The following is a 16140-nucleotide window of genomic DNA, read 5'->3' as shown; positions in this document are numbered from 1 at the left end:
ATGTGGACACTGGGTGCTTGTTCAGGGCCCCTGGGCCTCTCCTGCCATGGGCCTGCCCTGTGGCAGCACTCATTAGGGAAGTACTCTCCCCTCCTGCTCCCTGTTCATCCCGGACCCTAGGGTAGATCCCTACACTATTCCTCTTATTGCCTGTGAATGGTGGTGACAGGTGGAAGCCAGAAGGTCAGCATGCTGACAGCCCCAGGGAGGTCTAGGAGAACAGAAAGTGGACAGGCTGTTGGGGAACAGAGATGATCTGGCAGAGGAAGCCAACACGGAACTGCATAGTGGCTGGAGCAGAGAACGAACCGTGCCGCTGTCTTGCCCCACTAGCCTTGCACACCTCTGGGCTGGTTTCACAACTCCTCAGGAAGTCTCCCAGCCCAGTGATCTCCCTCTTGCTGACCATGCCCCGCCAGAGCATCTGGAGTTACCTTGGGCCTGGCTGACCATGCCTGACTACGTGCCACGTGGCTGGCTGACCCTGCCTCCCTGAAGTTTCACTTGAGGATCACTGGGAAAGGTCACTGGGCTTGGAATGTCAGAGGGCTCTAGTCTGGCATCCACCACACTTACTCTGAGACCTCAGGCAAGCATATTACCCTCTAATGCCCTCAGTTTCTTGCTACGCATAATATCTATGGGCTCTTCTGGCTCTCAGAGCCTATGGGGAAGGTTTTTATTTCATTCCAGAGACCCTTATGAAAAGATACCTCCCTCTTTTATTTCTTTTCCTCACCTATTCATTTCATTCATTTAATGAACACTGCCTAGGTGCATATCTTGTGCTGGGTAGTGATGAAGAGGCAGGGTCCTTTTCCAGGCACTCACAGACTTGAGAATGGGAATCCTGTAATCCGGGCACTAAGTATGATGGAGAGGGAACTGTTCACACAGGAGGCTGTGAGGGCACACAGGAGGCCTCTAAGCCAGCCTGGGGTCAAGCAGACTTCCTGGAGGGGGCACTGCTATCTGCAGGGTGGGATAAGAGTTATCGAGGTGAGGACAGGAGTGGGTGGCACAGTGGGGGAGGCTGTTCCAGTAGGGGGAACAGCACGTGCAATGACTAGGAGGTGAATGATGCACATTTGGGAAGCTAACTGCAGAAGAGGCATGGGCAGCACAGGCATGAACAGGCCCTTCCAGAGCTCTGGCCCTGACCTAGTGCTGTTGAGGACAAAAGATCCAGGCTCCTGCCAAGGCTCTCATTCCACCCCTCAGCCTGTGATCTTAAGCAAGTGGCTTCCCTGCCACCAGCCTCAGTTTTCTTGTGTGTCAAATGGGCCTACAGTTCTTTGACCGACTCCTTGGGGCAACTGTAAAGCCCTAATGAGGCAGAAGAAGTGGATGTCCCTTGGAAAAGCCCAGAGTGCAGTACTGAGTGATGGGCTGCAGACAGTCCCTGGCAGGGCTGGGGTCATCAGCACTCTTGCCTTTCCCCACAGCACCATAAGGCTGGAAAGGGATGGGAAGAGGCAGCCTCCAGCACACAGGCTAGAGGAACTCTCTGCAAGCAGTTCTTGGACTCTACTCCTGGCAGCAAAGGCAATTCCTTTTCTGCCTCCATGGAGACCTGTTCAAAGACAAGGCCTCCCAGCCCAACAGTGGTCCTTGCGTCTGCCCAGAGGATTTCAAGAGCTGCCAGGGAAAACAGCCCTGCCTCGGGCTGTACAGGAGCAGCAGCAAATATTTACTGACTGCTGTGTGGCTGCTCCAAAAGGAGCATTTCTGGGACTTAGTAGAGGAGACACTTAGAGGGCCCAGGCCCCAGCCCAGCTGACAGTGCAGGCCTCACAGGATGCCCACTGGATCCTGAGCACTGCGTGGCAATGGTTCATGTGTCTGGCCAGTGTTCCTATCCATCCCCTCAACTTCAACCATTCCAGACCTTTATTGTTTTCTGTAAGACCCAAAACAGAAGACTTCAGATGCTTTGAGAAAATGAAACCAATCAGGAATAATCCTTCCAATTCCCATTCTCTCCTTCTCTAAGCCACACTCACCTTCCTTTCCCTCTGCCAGGGCAGGGAGAATGGTCACCTCCACCCAGGTGGCTACTCCTTGCACAACTCGAGGAGGCGCCACTCCCATGTGGCCTGTGCCCCAGAACTGTGTAATGCAGTTCCTGCACTCCTGAGCCCGTGTTTCTACCACCCTTCCCTCTCTGGGCTTGGTTTCACAGCACCCCACAGCTGGGTTGGCAACACTGGCAACTGCCCTAGTGCTCACGACTCCATTCCATCCTGGTTCTCTCTGTACTTCTCTCACTGCCCCCTATCTGTCCTGTTGGTGAGCTCCTCCTTCTCCTGCCCAGTCAATGTGGGAGCCCTGGGAACCATGCCCTTGGCCCTCTTCTTCTCACCCACAGACAGATCATCCACCCGGATGGTTTTGGTAACTCCACAATGCTGACCACTCTGGAATTGCCATTTTTGCCCAGATGCATTTGTCCAGTGACCTACTGGACATCTCCACCTAAACATCCTCAGAACCTACAGAATCCAACTCATCCTTCTCTGCAAGAATGTCTTGTGTCTCAACCAGGCTCTGCTATTCAACCTAAATAGGTCCTATCTTGATTCTCCTCTCCCCTCATCTTCATACAATCAGTTCCCAGAGGCCCCCTGATGTGACCTCCTAAAGGTGCTTAACTTTGGCCTAGGTCACCATCACCTTCTGCCTGAATCACTGCAGAAACTGCTCTCCTTGTTCTCCCTAGTTCACACCCCAGAGCTGACTTTGTCAGAACGTGCTCCCAACCCACATGAGGGGGATCTAAGAGCTTTTTGAGGGCAGGGGTCATGCCTGATTCATCTTTATCCCCAGAGGTAAACTCAAGTGTGGCATGTGGCAGTGGCTTTGTGAATGTGTGTTGAATGAATGAGTGAAAAAACCTGTTACTCCATATCCTTTCCATGATCTCATCCTATCCCCAGGAGACCTGAGCTCATGGATCTCCTCTTCTTGTAACTCAGCCTTGCCCCTTGGTGGTGCTCCTCCAGATTCTACCAATCCCAGGAATTTGGCCCTTGGACCAGCCCCTGAGTCAGGGCCCAGAGCATGCTGTCCCCAGGAGCTGGCAGACAGGAACTATGTTTGCCTCCAAGGTCAGAAATCCTAAAATAGGTGCCACACCTATCCTGGAACCTGCAGGGAAAGTCATGGAAAGTCTCCAAAGGGGCCCCACGATGTTGGGGCTCAGCCTGCAAGGCTTGCCCAGGCTCCCCAGGTCTCCTGGCCACGGCTCAGCAGCCCCTTCCAGCACTGACAGCTGTTCTCTGGCCAGCTCTCTGCAGGAAGATACGTTCCATTTCATCTGCTGAGGCCTCGTGGATGAGAAGAGGAGGAAACAGAGGGAGGACCATAGGGTTGGGGGCGGGGGGGTTGCGGCACACAGAGCCATGCAGACAAAGAGAGGGAGAGAGGAGACAGAGAGAGAGGTAGGGAGAAGAGCAGAGAGACACTCACAGAAAGGGGCACGGAGGAGGAAGAGAGCTTCAGGACCAAATGGGGAGCAGAAAGACAATGTGGAGAGAAAGAGAAAGGGGCCCAGAGACAGGCAGTAAGAGACACAGAGACAACAGTAGGGAGAGATGGAAGAAGAGACACCAAGAAAAAGAGAAAGAGACAAGGACAGGACAAAGAGATACAAAGACACAGAGACAGACAGGTAAGGAGAGAAGGGAGAAACAGGAAAGAGGGAACCCAGAAATGAAGACAAAAAGCGTGGTGGAGACCAATTCACTGAGGACATCAGGGAAGGCTTCCTAGAGGAGGGGCTCATGTATCCAGTTATGTATCAAGGACTCCCCCAAGATGGGTGGGATTCAGATGCAGATGTAAGAGAAGACAGGCAAAGTAAGGAGAAGCAAGGGCCTGAAGGTGGATTGGATCTTAAAAATTGTGGGGCTGGGATGGTGCTTGTCTATCTTGAGAGAAGCCAGGGTCCCACATAAAGGACACTTATATACAAACAGGAAGAGGTGCCCTGCTCTGAGCATGTGCAGCCCCCATGATGTTTTAGTGCAAAGAAAAAGACTCCCTTTCTCCTAAATGCAATCTAGCCTATGCCAGGGCACAAGGCTCAGTGAGCAGAGCACAGGCCAAGGCCAGATCTACCCCGCCTCCCATCAGCCTGGCACAGCCTGATAGCCCCTGTTGATCCTCTGACATCGGAAGGCAGGGTAGAGCGAGTCCTGTCCTGGGGTTAGGACTGTTAGAACACCCCACTCATCAATTAACCATGTCACCGTGGGGAGTTTCCATTCTCGCTTTGTGCCTCCGTTTCCCCACATGGTGTTGGGCCCCATGGTCTCATGGGTCCTCCCACCTCTCTGATTCCTTCGTTTGATGACCTGAACACACACTCATACTTAGTGGGCCTCCCGAGTACAGGATGCTTCTCAAACGTCATTTCATTTCATCCTTGCAGCGGCCCTTTGAGGTGTTGCCAGTTTCCAGATGAGGGAACAGGCTCAGTGAGGGGACCGGACTCGCCCAAGGTCACACACCTGGTAAAAGGCAAAGCTTGGACTTCAATCTAGAGATGTCCCAGTTTACTGCACGTCCTATTACACCTACTCTGAAGTATTGGCAGCTGCGAGGGGTCCTGAGTTCACATTTGGGGGCAGGAAATTGTCAGAAACATGTGTCCCTTCCAGTGTTCACCAGATTGGAGAAGAGAGTGTGCAAATGCTCAGCAAGAACAACACACAATTAACAGGGTAGTTTCAGGACCGTGTTGAGGGGCTGGGCAGAGGGAGGAGGGGAGAACCAGATGTTCCCACAAAGGCTCCAAAGCAGCACTGGCTCCCCCTGACCAGCACACATGTTTTCTCTCCAGTGAGTATGCTGGGTTTCCAGTTTTCTCCTCCTGGAAGAGGCATCCCAAGCCCATATTTACGTTCCGTCTGAAATTAATGCAAGGAAAACTTTCAAATGCTAATCTAGCTGCCAGGACAGGCCAGCCGGATATCAAGCTATGGCGGTGTTTGTTTTCCTGAGGAAGTATGACAGGAGGGCTGGATGGGAGGGCCAGTGGAGGATGGACAACTGGTCTCTCAAAGAGCGTCTGGAGGGACACTGGCAGAGCCAAGCTTCCTTTCTCCTGCTTTGCAGGCCGCCCAGGGAAGGGCTGGGGACCTTTCAGTTCAGTGGGGCCTGAGATGACACCACCTCTGTACCCAACCTTGTGCCAGGAGCTGACACACAGTCCCCTCCCCTGAGGCGGTCACAGTATGGAGAGGGGGAGATGGGCAGGCAAACACTCACAGGACAGCATGAGCCATGCAGTGCCAGGGGCCATGGGGTTGAAGTGGAAGGAGGGGGACCCAGACTAAGGAGATGAGTGAGGAGTGAGAGGAAGAGAGGAGGAAGGGCATTCCTGGTAGAGAGCACAGCAGGAGCAAACGCACGGAGGGGAGAGGTGGTGTGGCACATGCTGGCCAACAGCAGTTCTGGGTTGCACTAACATAAAGTGAAAGGGGAGGTGGCAATAGCAGGGGTTGGAGCAGGAGGGTGTCCCTCCTCCATGACATTCTGATTGCTGCAGGACATGGTGAAGGGGACAGATTCAAGCTGGGACCAAAAAACACTCTCCCAGGCAACTGTCCAGCTGTAAGGAAGTGAGTGCTCCACCTTGGGAGGTGTGTAAGCAGAGGGTCGAAGAGCACTTGTCAGGCCTGTGAGGGGTATTCAGACATCCTATGGGGAACTGCTGTGTCTGGGTGGAACCAGAGATTCTGCCTGCTTTAGCAGCCTTTACCAGCTGCTCCTCTTTGGAGGCTGTTAGAACGCAGGACGTCAGAAATCAAAGTGCCCCAGGCTTCAGCTGGACAGCTCAGCTCTGCCAAGAACAGCGCAAAGATGGATACAAATTCCAAGAGGAGCAACCCTGCTGAGGCTAACAGAACTTGCCCTGTGTCACACTGGCAGAAAGGGGCAGAGCTGGGCTCAAGCCCAGGCATGGCACGGGGTACGTCCATGTCAAGGCCCAGACCCAGGCAATGGCCATGCAGGGTGATTCCAGGTCAGCACAGGACAGAGCCTGTGATGGGTTCTGTGAACTGCAGGAGGCAGTGCTCAGTCAGGGATCTCCTCGGCCATGGCAGTCACTTTTTACAACATCCAGAGGCTCCTTTTTTTAGAATCACAATACCCCAGGATTCCTGGGAGCTCCCTGTTGGCAGGGACAGGGCCCCATGCCTACTGAGCCTCAATGCTACTTGGAGCTGAATTTGGCTCTTGGGGTTTTGCCACAGTGTCCCAGTTGCATCCTCAGAGGCCACCAAGCACTTCTGCCCCTAGACCCCAGTGGCTCTACTGTCTCCTGTGTGGGAGTCCTGTTCTTAGAGGACGTTGAGCTCTGGGGGGCCAGGGACCCTGAAATAATGGTGGCAATACAAGAGCTCACATTTACGGAGTGACTGTGCAAGGCCAGGCCCTGAGCTGTAGTGCAAGGCCAGGCCCTGAGTGCTAGTGAGCTGGATCTCAGGCTCATCTGCAGAGTGGGAGGCTGCAGGATGAGAGAAGTGAAGCAACTGATCTGCCCAAGGCGACTTCTGATCAGGAGAATGCAGGGTTTCTAACTCACACAGTGTGGGTCCAAGCCCATGCTCTTAATCTACACTTTTTTCTCCTCTTGCCTTTCTCACACTGTCCAGGAAGAATGTTGAGCTCCCTGCCAGATTCGTACATTCTCCTTCACTGATAGAGCAGACCTGGGATCCAGCCTGGGGTGTGGGCACTCTGTTCTTCTAGACTCTCCCCTGTTTCAGAGGGTGAGGGCTGGCTCCAGCCAGGGACAAGCCAGGAGGGGGTGTTCCTCTGGCTGGCTGGATGTTCTGGCCCGAAGCAGCAACAGCGACTCTGGCCAAGGATTGCAGCCCTTCACAGGCATGCCAGCTGCCAGATGCATGCGTGGTGGGGTGGCAGGGCCCTTTGAAGCACTGTTGGAAATTCTGAAACACTTCAGATGCCGTGGCCTCAAGCTCCAGCTTGGGGAGGGTGGCAGACCAGGGCGCTTGCCAGTGAGAGAGGATAGCAGCTGTTATTTTTGTTTGTTCATTTGTTTTGTTTTTTTTAGAGATGGGGGTCTCACTCTGTCACCCAGGCTGGAGTGCAGCCTTGGCTCACTGCAGCCTTGACATCTGGGCTCAAGCAACCCTTCCACCTTAGCCTCTTGAGTATCTGGGACTATAGGCATGCATCACCATGACTATGACTAGTGAATTTTTTTATTTTTGTAGAAATGAGGTCTTGGGATATTGCCCAGGCTGGTCTCAAACTCCTGGCTTCAAGCGATCCTCCTGCCTCAGACTCCCAAAGTGCTGGGACTACAAATGTGAGCCACCGTGACTGGCCTGCCGCTTGTTTCCAAGGTGAAAAAGGCCCTATATGGACCATGGCTGCTCTTCTGTGCCCAGCTATGAGCTCTGAAGGGCTGCCATTTCTGAGGCCACCAAGTGAAGAACCACGATGGAGAAGGAGGTGGGTGTGGGTCTTGCCCTGAGGACTATGGAGATGATGAGTAAACTGGAAGGCAGCTGGATCTGCATCAGGGAAATTTCAACCGGTTTTCACCTCCTCCAAGAGGCTTTCTCTAACTTACCCTGCCTCCTTTCAGTGCCAGTCACTCAAATCTCTGTTAGATATGTGTGGAAATGCTGAATGTTGGGGGCTAAAGGGGATCTTGGACCTAGCTCTGTCTAAAGCCCCTCACTGTGCAGACAGAGGAGGAAAGACTCTGAGAAGGCCACATAGAAGATCTCAGAATCCCCTTTCTACCTTCACATCTTTGGCGTAACTCTCACCTTGCTCTATTTTCTTTCTTTTCTGGCTTTTCCCTACCTAATCATCTTGCCGCCTCCCCTCCCTACAAACGCTCCTGCTTAGCACTCAACTCCCCCTCCTCTAGCTGTGATTGCACGGTTTACTCAACAGTACCTGGGACTCTCTTTCCTTAGGTCTTTTCATTTGTCAATCTGCCTCAACTTCCAAAGGCAGATGTGATGTGGCTGGACCCCTCAGTCTCCCACCATGGGGGCAGAAGATGTAGGTTTTAGGCTGGGTTTTGCTGTGGGGTAATGTAGAAGCAGGCAGCATTTCTGCTTATGGACCTCAGGGTTGGTGCATTCATTCATTCATTCATTCATTCAACAAGTGGGTAATACACACCTTCTTAATGCTCAGGGAGTGGACATCCTAGACTGGGAGCATGAGAGAGGCTGTGATAGCAAAATCCTGGAGGCCTATGGGAGCCCAGAGAGGAAATCAGGGAAGGCCCAGCAGAAGAATTCCCAGCAGAACAGAGGGCCCAAGTGACAGCTGGATGGATTTTTTAGGGATCAGGATGACTTCCTGGTCATCAGGAAGAATGACCTTGATAATGTGACCACCATTTCACTCCAGTTCTAAGACTCTCTGACATCCCGTCTGTACTTGGATTTACTGATCTGCCAAATGGAATAATAAATACCATCCTGTTTCCCTCCAAGAGGAATTGAGGATGTGGAAGGGCCATATAAGTTGATGGATATGGGAATTTTTTCAAGCAGGATGGTGTCCACTCTCTAGGAAGCAATTTCTATCGTTATGAATTTTAAAAGGTGTTAATGGTATTCTGTGTGTTGGTCTTATATCTCTCTCTTCTCTCAAGCCTGGGTCTTTACCTCTGATCTGCTTCTGTGTCCCAGCTTCACAGGTGTGTTTTGAATTATGGGTCTGCAGCACTCTAGCTGGGGTAGAAACAGGCTGGCATGAGCCTGGGGGCTGCATGTGCCAAATGTGTGGGTGCCTGGGTAATGGAGCCAGCCTCTCTGTCTCTGGTGCTCACACTGTTTGCCTCTTAACTCTTCAAGTTCTGCCTTCTGCGTGGACTTCTGCTCCCTGTGGAGCAGGTGATAGCAGTCCTGCGAAGAGTGATTTCCATCCCTGGAAGGCTCTTAGCTCCATACTCCTCCAAAGGAATCCAAGAGAGGCTGGAGCAATAATGCTAGCATGTTAGAAGGCTCTGATTACAGCATGCTGGAATGTTAGAGCTGTGCAACTTTAAAGCAACAGCATGTTAGGGTCAAGGATTTTGGAATGTCAGAAGTTAGAATTATACTCAGATTATAGCACGTGCTAGGGACGGAGTGTGTGATAACCACTGGTTCTCAGAGTTTGAAATGAATGGGCCCTAGAGGTTACCTGGTCCACCCCTGAGTCCGGCTCATGTCTCCAGCCCAGTTCCTCTAATTCCTACATTACTCATTTTAGTCCAGGAAAAAAGAATGCTAGATTTCTGGATGGCTGAACAAGTAAATATCCTGAGAAACCTGTTTCCCTGGAACTAAGGGTAAAATTGTAATTTTCTTCTAGTGCATAGGACTGGACACCACCCCCGCAACTGGGCCTGGAGATACCTTGACTCAATGGAATGAACTTCATTCTGTGTGATTTGGTCCAGTATGTCCTCATAGAACATCTCCTAGGTGTCAGCAATTCTGAGGCGTATGTGCCCTGTCCTGGAGTAGTTCACATGCATTGGGATGATCACTGAGCAGTGGGTGCTAGGATAAAATCAGCACACAGGCCTGGGTGACAACATCCACATTTATACCCCAGCTGCTTGGTGTTGCTGGAGAAAATCTTACACCTGTGACTTGGCACGTTCATGGGCCCTCATTGCAGTCAGCATCCTCTGTGTTCCTAGCATAGACAGAGCAGCTGGCATGTGCCCTAATCTCGGTCCCTAGCAGAGATCACAAATCAATCAGGGCCTCTTCTCTGCTGGGCTCTGATGTGACTTTATCATCTTATACCATAACATTCCAGGCAGGTGCTACCAATCAATCATAAGGGCCCACGGGAGGAAACATCTTTAACTTCTTGTCCTGGTCGGTTCTTGTGGTCAATTTCTCTTATGTCAAATAGTCTCACCTCTTCAAACCAAGAATCCTCCCTTCTCTCTCCTCTTCCTCTGTGGATGACTTCACCTTCTACTTCAGATAGTGGTGCTCTGATTAGAAGCCATCAGCTGAGAATTTGCTCCCTGTTTGGCTGCCAAATTACTTGCCTGCCAGCCTCCTCCCTCCTTCCCTTCAGTTATAGGTGAAGAGGTGTCTTCCTCCACCCAAGGTGTCCTCCTCAACCCTGCACCCAAGCTCTGGTCCCCACCTTGCTGCCTTCTTGGAACCTCAGGCTTATCATTTTTCCCCCCTCTCTCCTGTATCATCAGCCTCACCCATCCTAGAATAGTCTCTTCATCACATTTCAAGCATGCTCAATTTTTTCTCATCTTAAAAAAAAAAAAGTTGGGTGAGTGGGGAGAACAATGCAATTACCAGATTTTCATTTTGCCAAGTAAGGACTTTGAGATTTTTATCTGCCTCCCACCATCATCTTTTTAATTTTCTTAAGTAAAGAATATTTTAACTTCAAAGACAGTTGAAAGAAGATAATTTCAGAATATAAACCTGTAAACTGAATAAATTTAGCTAATAAGGAATTCACCACCTTGTACTTATTTTTCTGTTAATTGTAGACCAGAGGAAACCCAAGGACCTGCATCTACAAGCAACTGGACTAGAAAATCTTGGGGGGCTCTTGAGGCTCAGCCTGTCCAGCTACAGGAGCTCAGCAGACAGAAAATGGGCTTTTTCTCCCCTCTGGATGACATGCCCCCTCCATGGCCACAGCCTGGCTACTTCCAGAACATCTGGGCTTGCACACTGGCCACAGCCACCTCCTGGATAGGGAGAGCTTCCATCTGGGCCCCCCCAGCATCACCCAGGTCTGCTCAAGGTTGTCACACAATTGCACCCCACCTGCCCCGAACTGCAGAGTAACCTCCAGAAGAGGTCACACAGTGCCCGGTTGCAGAAACATCACAGATGCTAAGAGTATTTCATGAGATGCACCAGTTAAACAGGCACTTGTTTCCACAAAATCATCAACATTTTTGTACGCATACAGCAAGGGCACCACGTGCAAGGGAGATGGCCACACCTGGGACTCAAGAGGCCAGGGTTCACATGGCAGGTCTGCCTCCATGGCCTTGAGGAAGCCGTTCATCTTCCCTGAGCCTTTGTTTTCATCTGCAAAATGAGCATCATTAAAACCCATCTCGTGGTGTTATGTAATCAGAGAGCCTGGAATGGTGGCTGGCACATAGTAAGGGCTTTTATGATAAGAACCCTTCCACCATGGAAGAGCATTTTAATACTGTGTTCTCAAATGAGTGTATCCAGAACAATCCCATGAGGCAGATGTATTGTCCCAGTTTTACAGATAAGGGACTGAGGCCCTTGGAGGTGAAATGGCTTTCCCAGCATCTCTTAGCTCACAGTGGCAGAGTCACACTTTACACCCAGGCCTCCTGACCCCAAAGCTCTTACCCTTTGCACTGAAGCCCCCTCAGAGCAGAAGAGAGGAGAAGCCAGACTGCTGTCAGCACTGGAAATCCCTGTCTGTCCTCACAGGCTCTCATGGCAGGATTCTGGAGCTGGGCTGGGCCGGGGTTGGATCCTAACAAGCACTGGAGGGGCCAGGCAGGCGGAGGCTCAATCTCTCACCTTCACATGCTTGGCCCCATCCAGACTCCAGAACCACAGAGCTTTCAGGAACTTCAGCTGGACACTGAGGCTGGGCCTGTCGTGGAATGACAGAAGAGCCCCCAGCAGGGGCTTGGCTCAGACGCCTGGCAAGGCTGGGTTGGGGTGTCATTGGTGTGTCTTATAATTATGTTTCTATTTCCTGAGATATTTCTTAGAGATACCCATGGACTCTAGGCTTGAGAGACATTTGCATGAGCAGACATATGCCTGGGGGATGGATAGGTGCGTTCTTGGTAGTATAGACCCTTCCTACATCCCATAGCCTTGGGGGTCTTATGAGTTATTTGAGACCTCGCAGGCAATGGGCTGCAAGAGCCCAGCTAGTCCCAGGGTCCCCACTGCCCGGCAGTCCGGGGACAGAACAGCAGGGGCCCCCAGGTGGGTAGGTGAGGAGTGGAGCGGGTATGTCTTCAGGTCTCACTCCACCAAGAGAGTGCTTAGTCCCAGCTCTGCACATAAGTCAGCCTGTCACCGGATGTGGGACTCAGAAATTACATGATCATAAGAATGTAACGAGGCCGGAGTGGGCTTCCCTCACCACACCTTTCGTGCGGATGCGTTCCATGTCAATACGCTGACTCTGCAACAGGCCTGCTGGGCTGGCTCAATGCCCCGCACACAAAAACAGAGCCCTTGGATCATAGATCCTAGGCCTGGGGTACAGTTCTGGCCTTGTCCTGGACTTTCTGGGGGCTTTGCTCACGTCCCTGCCCTCTGTGGACCTCAGTTTTCCCACAGCTAGGATGAGGTGGGCAGCTCAAGCTCAGAGGCTCTGTCCAGCTTGGAAATTCTTGGGTGGAAAGGAGATCTGCTGTGCAGAGTGGGCTGTTTGTTCCAGGCATGGCTGAGCCAGGAGAAGTGGCAGCTGCCAGCAAGATCTGTATGTGGCTCCAGATCTGTTGTTTTTGGAGAGTGGATTCATGAGAGCGGAGGTGAGTCTCCCTTTGCCCTGACTTTACTGCTGGCCTATCCTTATAAATTCACCAGCCCAGAGGAAAACAGGATGGGAGACCCTGGTCAACGTTCATTTCTTCACTCATTCATTCTTTCATTCACTCAGCAAGCTCAAAGTCTATTACACGCTACCAAAGACACAGCGATGATTAAGTGGTGCCCCACCTCTGAGGCGAGCATGGGAGACAAAGCCAGCACCACTCACTGACCACAGTGTAGGGAGCAGTCCAGAGGCAGGGAGGAGGGGAGGAGGCTGGGACTGGGATAGTGCCAGTGGGCATGGACAGAGTGGATGGGTGTGAGGTCTTTCTGGTGGCCTGTCAACAGGATTCACTGGGGACTGATTACATTTTGGAGATGGGAGAAGTTGGCACTGGGCATGATGCCTGTGTGCTGGCCTGGTGCTGGAGTGGACGTCGGTGCCCCCACAGACCTAGGGTTTCAGGAAAAGGAGGTTAGCGTCCACGGCTCCCCTCACTGCTGTGATTTTCATTGTTAGACTCTTCTGCTTTCTTGCTCACAGACAGAGCTGGTGGTAGCTACCCCCAGCCCTGGGAGACTCTGCTCCTGGGTCCTGGGGCAGGCAGGACTACACAGGTGGGGTGTGTGAACTGAAGGCCCCCTCACTGACTGCACTCTCTGGGGGCTCCCCTTAGGCCTGGGGAGGAGCCTGGGGGCTGGATGACTCGTGGTGGTTCCCCATTTGGAGTCTACTGGGGGCTGTTCCAGAGCAGGATGCACTGCCCTGATGCCTATAGGAGGGAGGGCGGACGAGGCAGCTGGATGGTGGGAGAGTGGGAGGGGACTCTTCCCTGCACAGTCTTCAAAGCTGTCCTGACTCACACCGAGCTCCCAGAAGGTGCCCTGCCGTTGGAGAGTGGCTTACCCTCTCCATGCTGCCAGTCAAGGTCCTGCTCCTGCCTCTAGACCCCTACAGGAATCCCTCCCTTCTCTAAAACCCATGGCTGAATAGCTCTGGAATCCTAGATGGCCCAAGTGAGTCCTGGCTCCTCCTGTTCAGATGAGTAAACTGAGGCTACAAGAGGGAAAGAGACTTGCTGGAAGCCACAACAGGCCATGGCAGAGATCCCGCATGAACCCAGAACTCTTTCTGCCTAACTGCTGTGCCTTAAAGGGGCTGTCCCAGGAGGACTGTATCTACTTCTGAGCCCCTCCCCTGTGTCTCTACTACATGAGGGCTGCAAAGGAGGGGCGAGGCCCAGCAGATGTGCCCCTGGCTCTTGCCCTTAGGGGTGAATGTTCAAACAGTGGACATATCCCATTACAAAATCAGGACATCCACAAGGGCCCTTGTGGGTTAGACTGACTGCTCGCCCTGGAGGTTGGCATGAGGGTGGCAGGAGGGGAAGGGAACACAGTGGCACCAGGTGTGGTGAGCATGTCCAGGAGCCATCTCATTAATTCTCACAATGCAGGAGGTGAGTTCTGGCAACCCAAATTGCAGGTAACATGAGCAAGAAATAAATGTCTGTTGCTGTAAGTTACTGAGCAAAAGCTGGTTAGTAACAGGAGGCAAACACAATATCCTGGTCCCAATGTAAACATAGTGTTACTGGCAGGGACAGCCATATAGAAGGGAACAAGGAGTGAGGGAGGAGAGGAAAAATGAAAGGAAAAGGAACAGGGAGAGAAATGCTAAGTGAGCCCGGCACCTGAACATGTAGACTCCCCTTTGCATGAGGAGGCCACATCCCCCAGAAGCAAGCATCAAGTTCATGGTTCCACAAGTGATGATCATACTTATACTCAGTATCACCATCATCATGATGATCACTGCAGCTGCCTTTTTGAGTTCCTACTATGTGGCAGGTTGTTTTTAAAATATTATCACTAATTTTTACAACTATTCTACAAAGTAGATATTTTCAGTTCATCAAATAGTTATTGCTATCACTGCCCATTTATATAAGAAAGAATTGAGTCTTTGAGAAGGTACCAGCCAAGGTGATGTGGTTGGGCTGGGACCTAGAGCCAGGACTGTGGGACACCAGAGCCAGCCTCTCCGTCTGGGGCCACATGGGCTTCACAGCCTTGCTCCTGGCTCTGTGGGTGGGCCTGAGGCTGGGCTGGGCAGTGGGAGCTGGCTTTAGTTCTGGGCTCTCACGTGGCTGCCTGGGGGCATGAAGGCACCACAGAAATTATCCTGGCCATGGCAGGGGTCATCACTCCCCTTTCCTGTGGGGACCGTTATGGAAGAACCCTTGACCCGAATCAGGAGAACTGCCTTGGATCTTGGTGCTGCTGCTAAGCACTGTGTGGCTTTTCCTGCCCCATCCTGGGCCTCGACTTCTCCCTCGATGAAGTAGAGGTTAGGGGAGAGCCAAGCAAATCTCCCAGGATTCTGCAAACAATCCCTTCCCCACACTGGCCCAAACCTGCTCCGAAGGCAAAGAAGCAGATCTTGTCCTCGTTCTCCCGTAGAAGCGCCATGACCCTCTTCCCCATGCGCTCATTCCTCTTGTAGATGAGCTCCTGGCGGAAGTAGCTGTCAATCTCCTGGGCCGTCACCTGCTCGTGTGGCGGGAGGGTGGTGTTGATAAAGTTGGGCAGCTGCAAAGGCAAGACAGAGGCTGCCTTCAGTTTTTTTTTTTTTTTTTTTTTTTTTTTTGATAAAGGGTCTTACTGTCACCCAGGTTGGAGTGCAGTGGCTCACTGCAGCCTCAACTCTCTGGCTCAAGCCATCCTCCTGCCTCAACCTCCCAAATAGGTATGCACCACCATGACCAGCTAATTTTTAAACATTCTGTAGAGATGGAATCCCACTATGTTGCCCTGGCCGATCTTGAACTTCTCCTGGCTCAAGCAATCCTCCTGCCTTGGCTTCGCAAAGTGCTGGGATTATAGGCATGAGCCACTGTGCATGACCTGCTGTCAGTTCTTTATGGAGCAAGGTGGACTTAGGATAAGTATGCACAGCCCCAGTGGGGCTGGGCAACATCCTTTTATGAGGCCCCTACAGTGGGCTACATGTTTTGTACATGTTTCTCGTCAATTCCCAAATCCTCTCAAATAAGCATTGTTATTCCAGTTTTACAGATGAAGCAAGCAAGAGTGGAAAAGATCCAGAGATGTGCTGGCAGTGCCAGGATAAGGCTTAGCTGCTGGGCTTCCACATGTGTTGCTCTGCCTTGTGTCTTTGCCCTGTTGAACCTCAGCAGATGCTGAGGTCTGGGGAGGCTGGCACTGTGCTCATCTTGTTAACTGCTCTCACTTCACCACCGAGCCCAGTGCTGGCAAGTACAAGGAATTTAGTTCAGCAAGAGGATGTGCAGGGTCAGTTGAGCTGCCTGGTACAGCAGGAAGGCCTCTGAGTACAACAGTAGGCTCACCCCCTGTTCTGATGCTGCATGGCACCAGGCAAGTTACTTAACTTTTCCAAGTCCCAGCTTTGTCACTTGTAAGATGAAACTGATGATATTGTAGGGATTCAATAAGAGGATGGGGGCTGTCATGGCTGCATTCAGCACATGCCACCCTACAGAGATGAGAGAAAGGATCATCACTTTTGATTTTCTCAATGCCTGAGCCACCATCTCCTGCCACCACCAACTCCCCATCCCTACACCAC

The 16140-nt window shown here is 51.9% G+C and overlaps 1 protein-coding gene across 3 annotated transcripts in view; it reads right to left on the bottom strand.

Moving 5' to 3' along the window:
* The window catches only part of TRABD2B (TraB domain containing 2B), a 236931-nt gene that overhangs the window by 19198 nt on the left and 201593 nt on the right, over positions 1-16140 (bottom strand). For all 3 annotated transcript variants that reach the window (XR_010124701.1, XM_063656513.1, XM_063656520.1), the window contains one exon: positions 14948-15122. Coding sequence is in view for 2 of the 3 variants with exons in the window: in XM_063656513.1 (XP_063512583.1) it covers positions 14948-15122 (175 nt within the window). In the remaining variant the exon portion in view is untranslated. The remainder of the gene's footprint in view (positions 1-14947; positions 15123-16140) is intronic.

This window comes from Pongo pygmaeus, chromosome 1, assembly GCF_028885625.2.
Source record: "Pongo pygmaeus isolate AG05252 chromosome 1, NHGRI_mPonPyg2-v2.0_pri, whole genome shotgun sequence".
Classification (NCBI taxonomy): Eukaryota; Metazoa; Chordata; class Mammalia; order Primates; family Hominidae; genus Pongo; species Pongo pygmaeus.
Note: the sequence above shows the minus strand (reverse complement) of the source record. Positions and strands in the feature narration are given on the sequence as shown.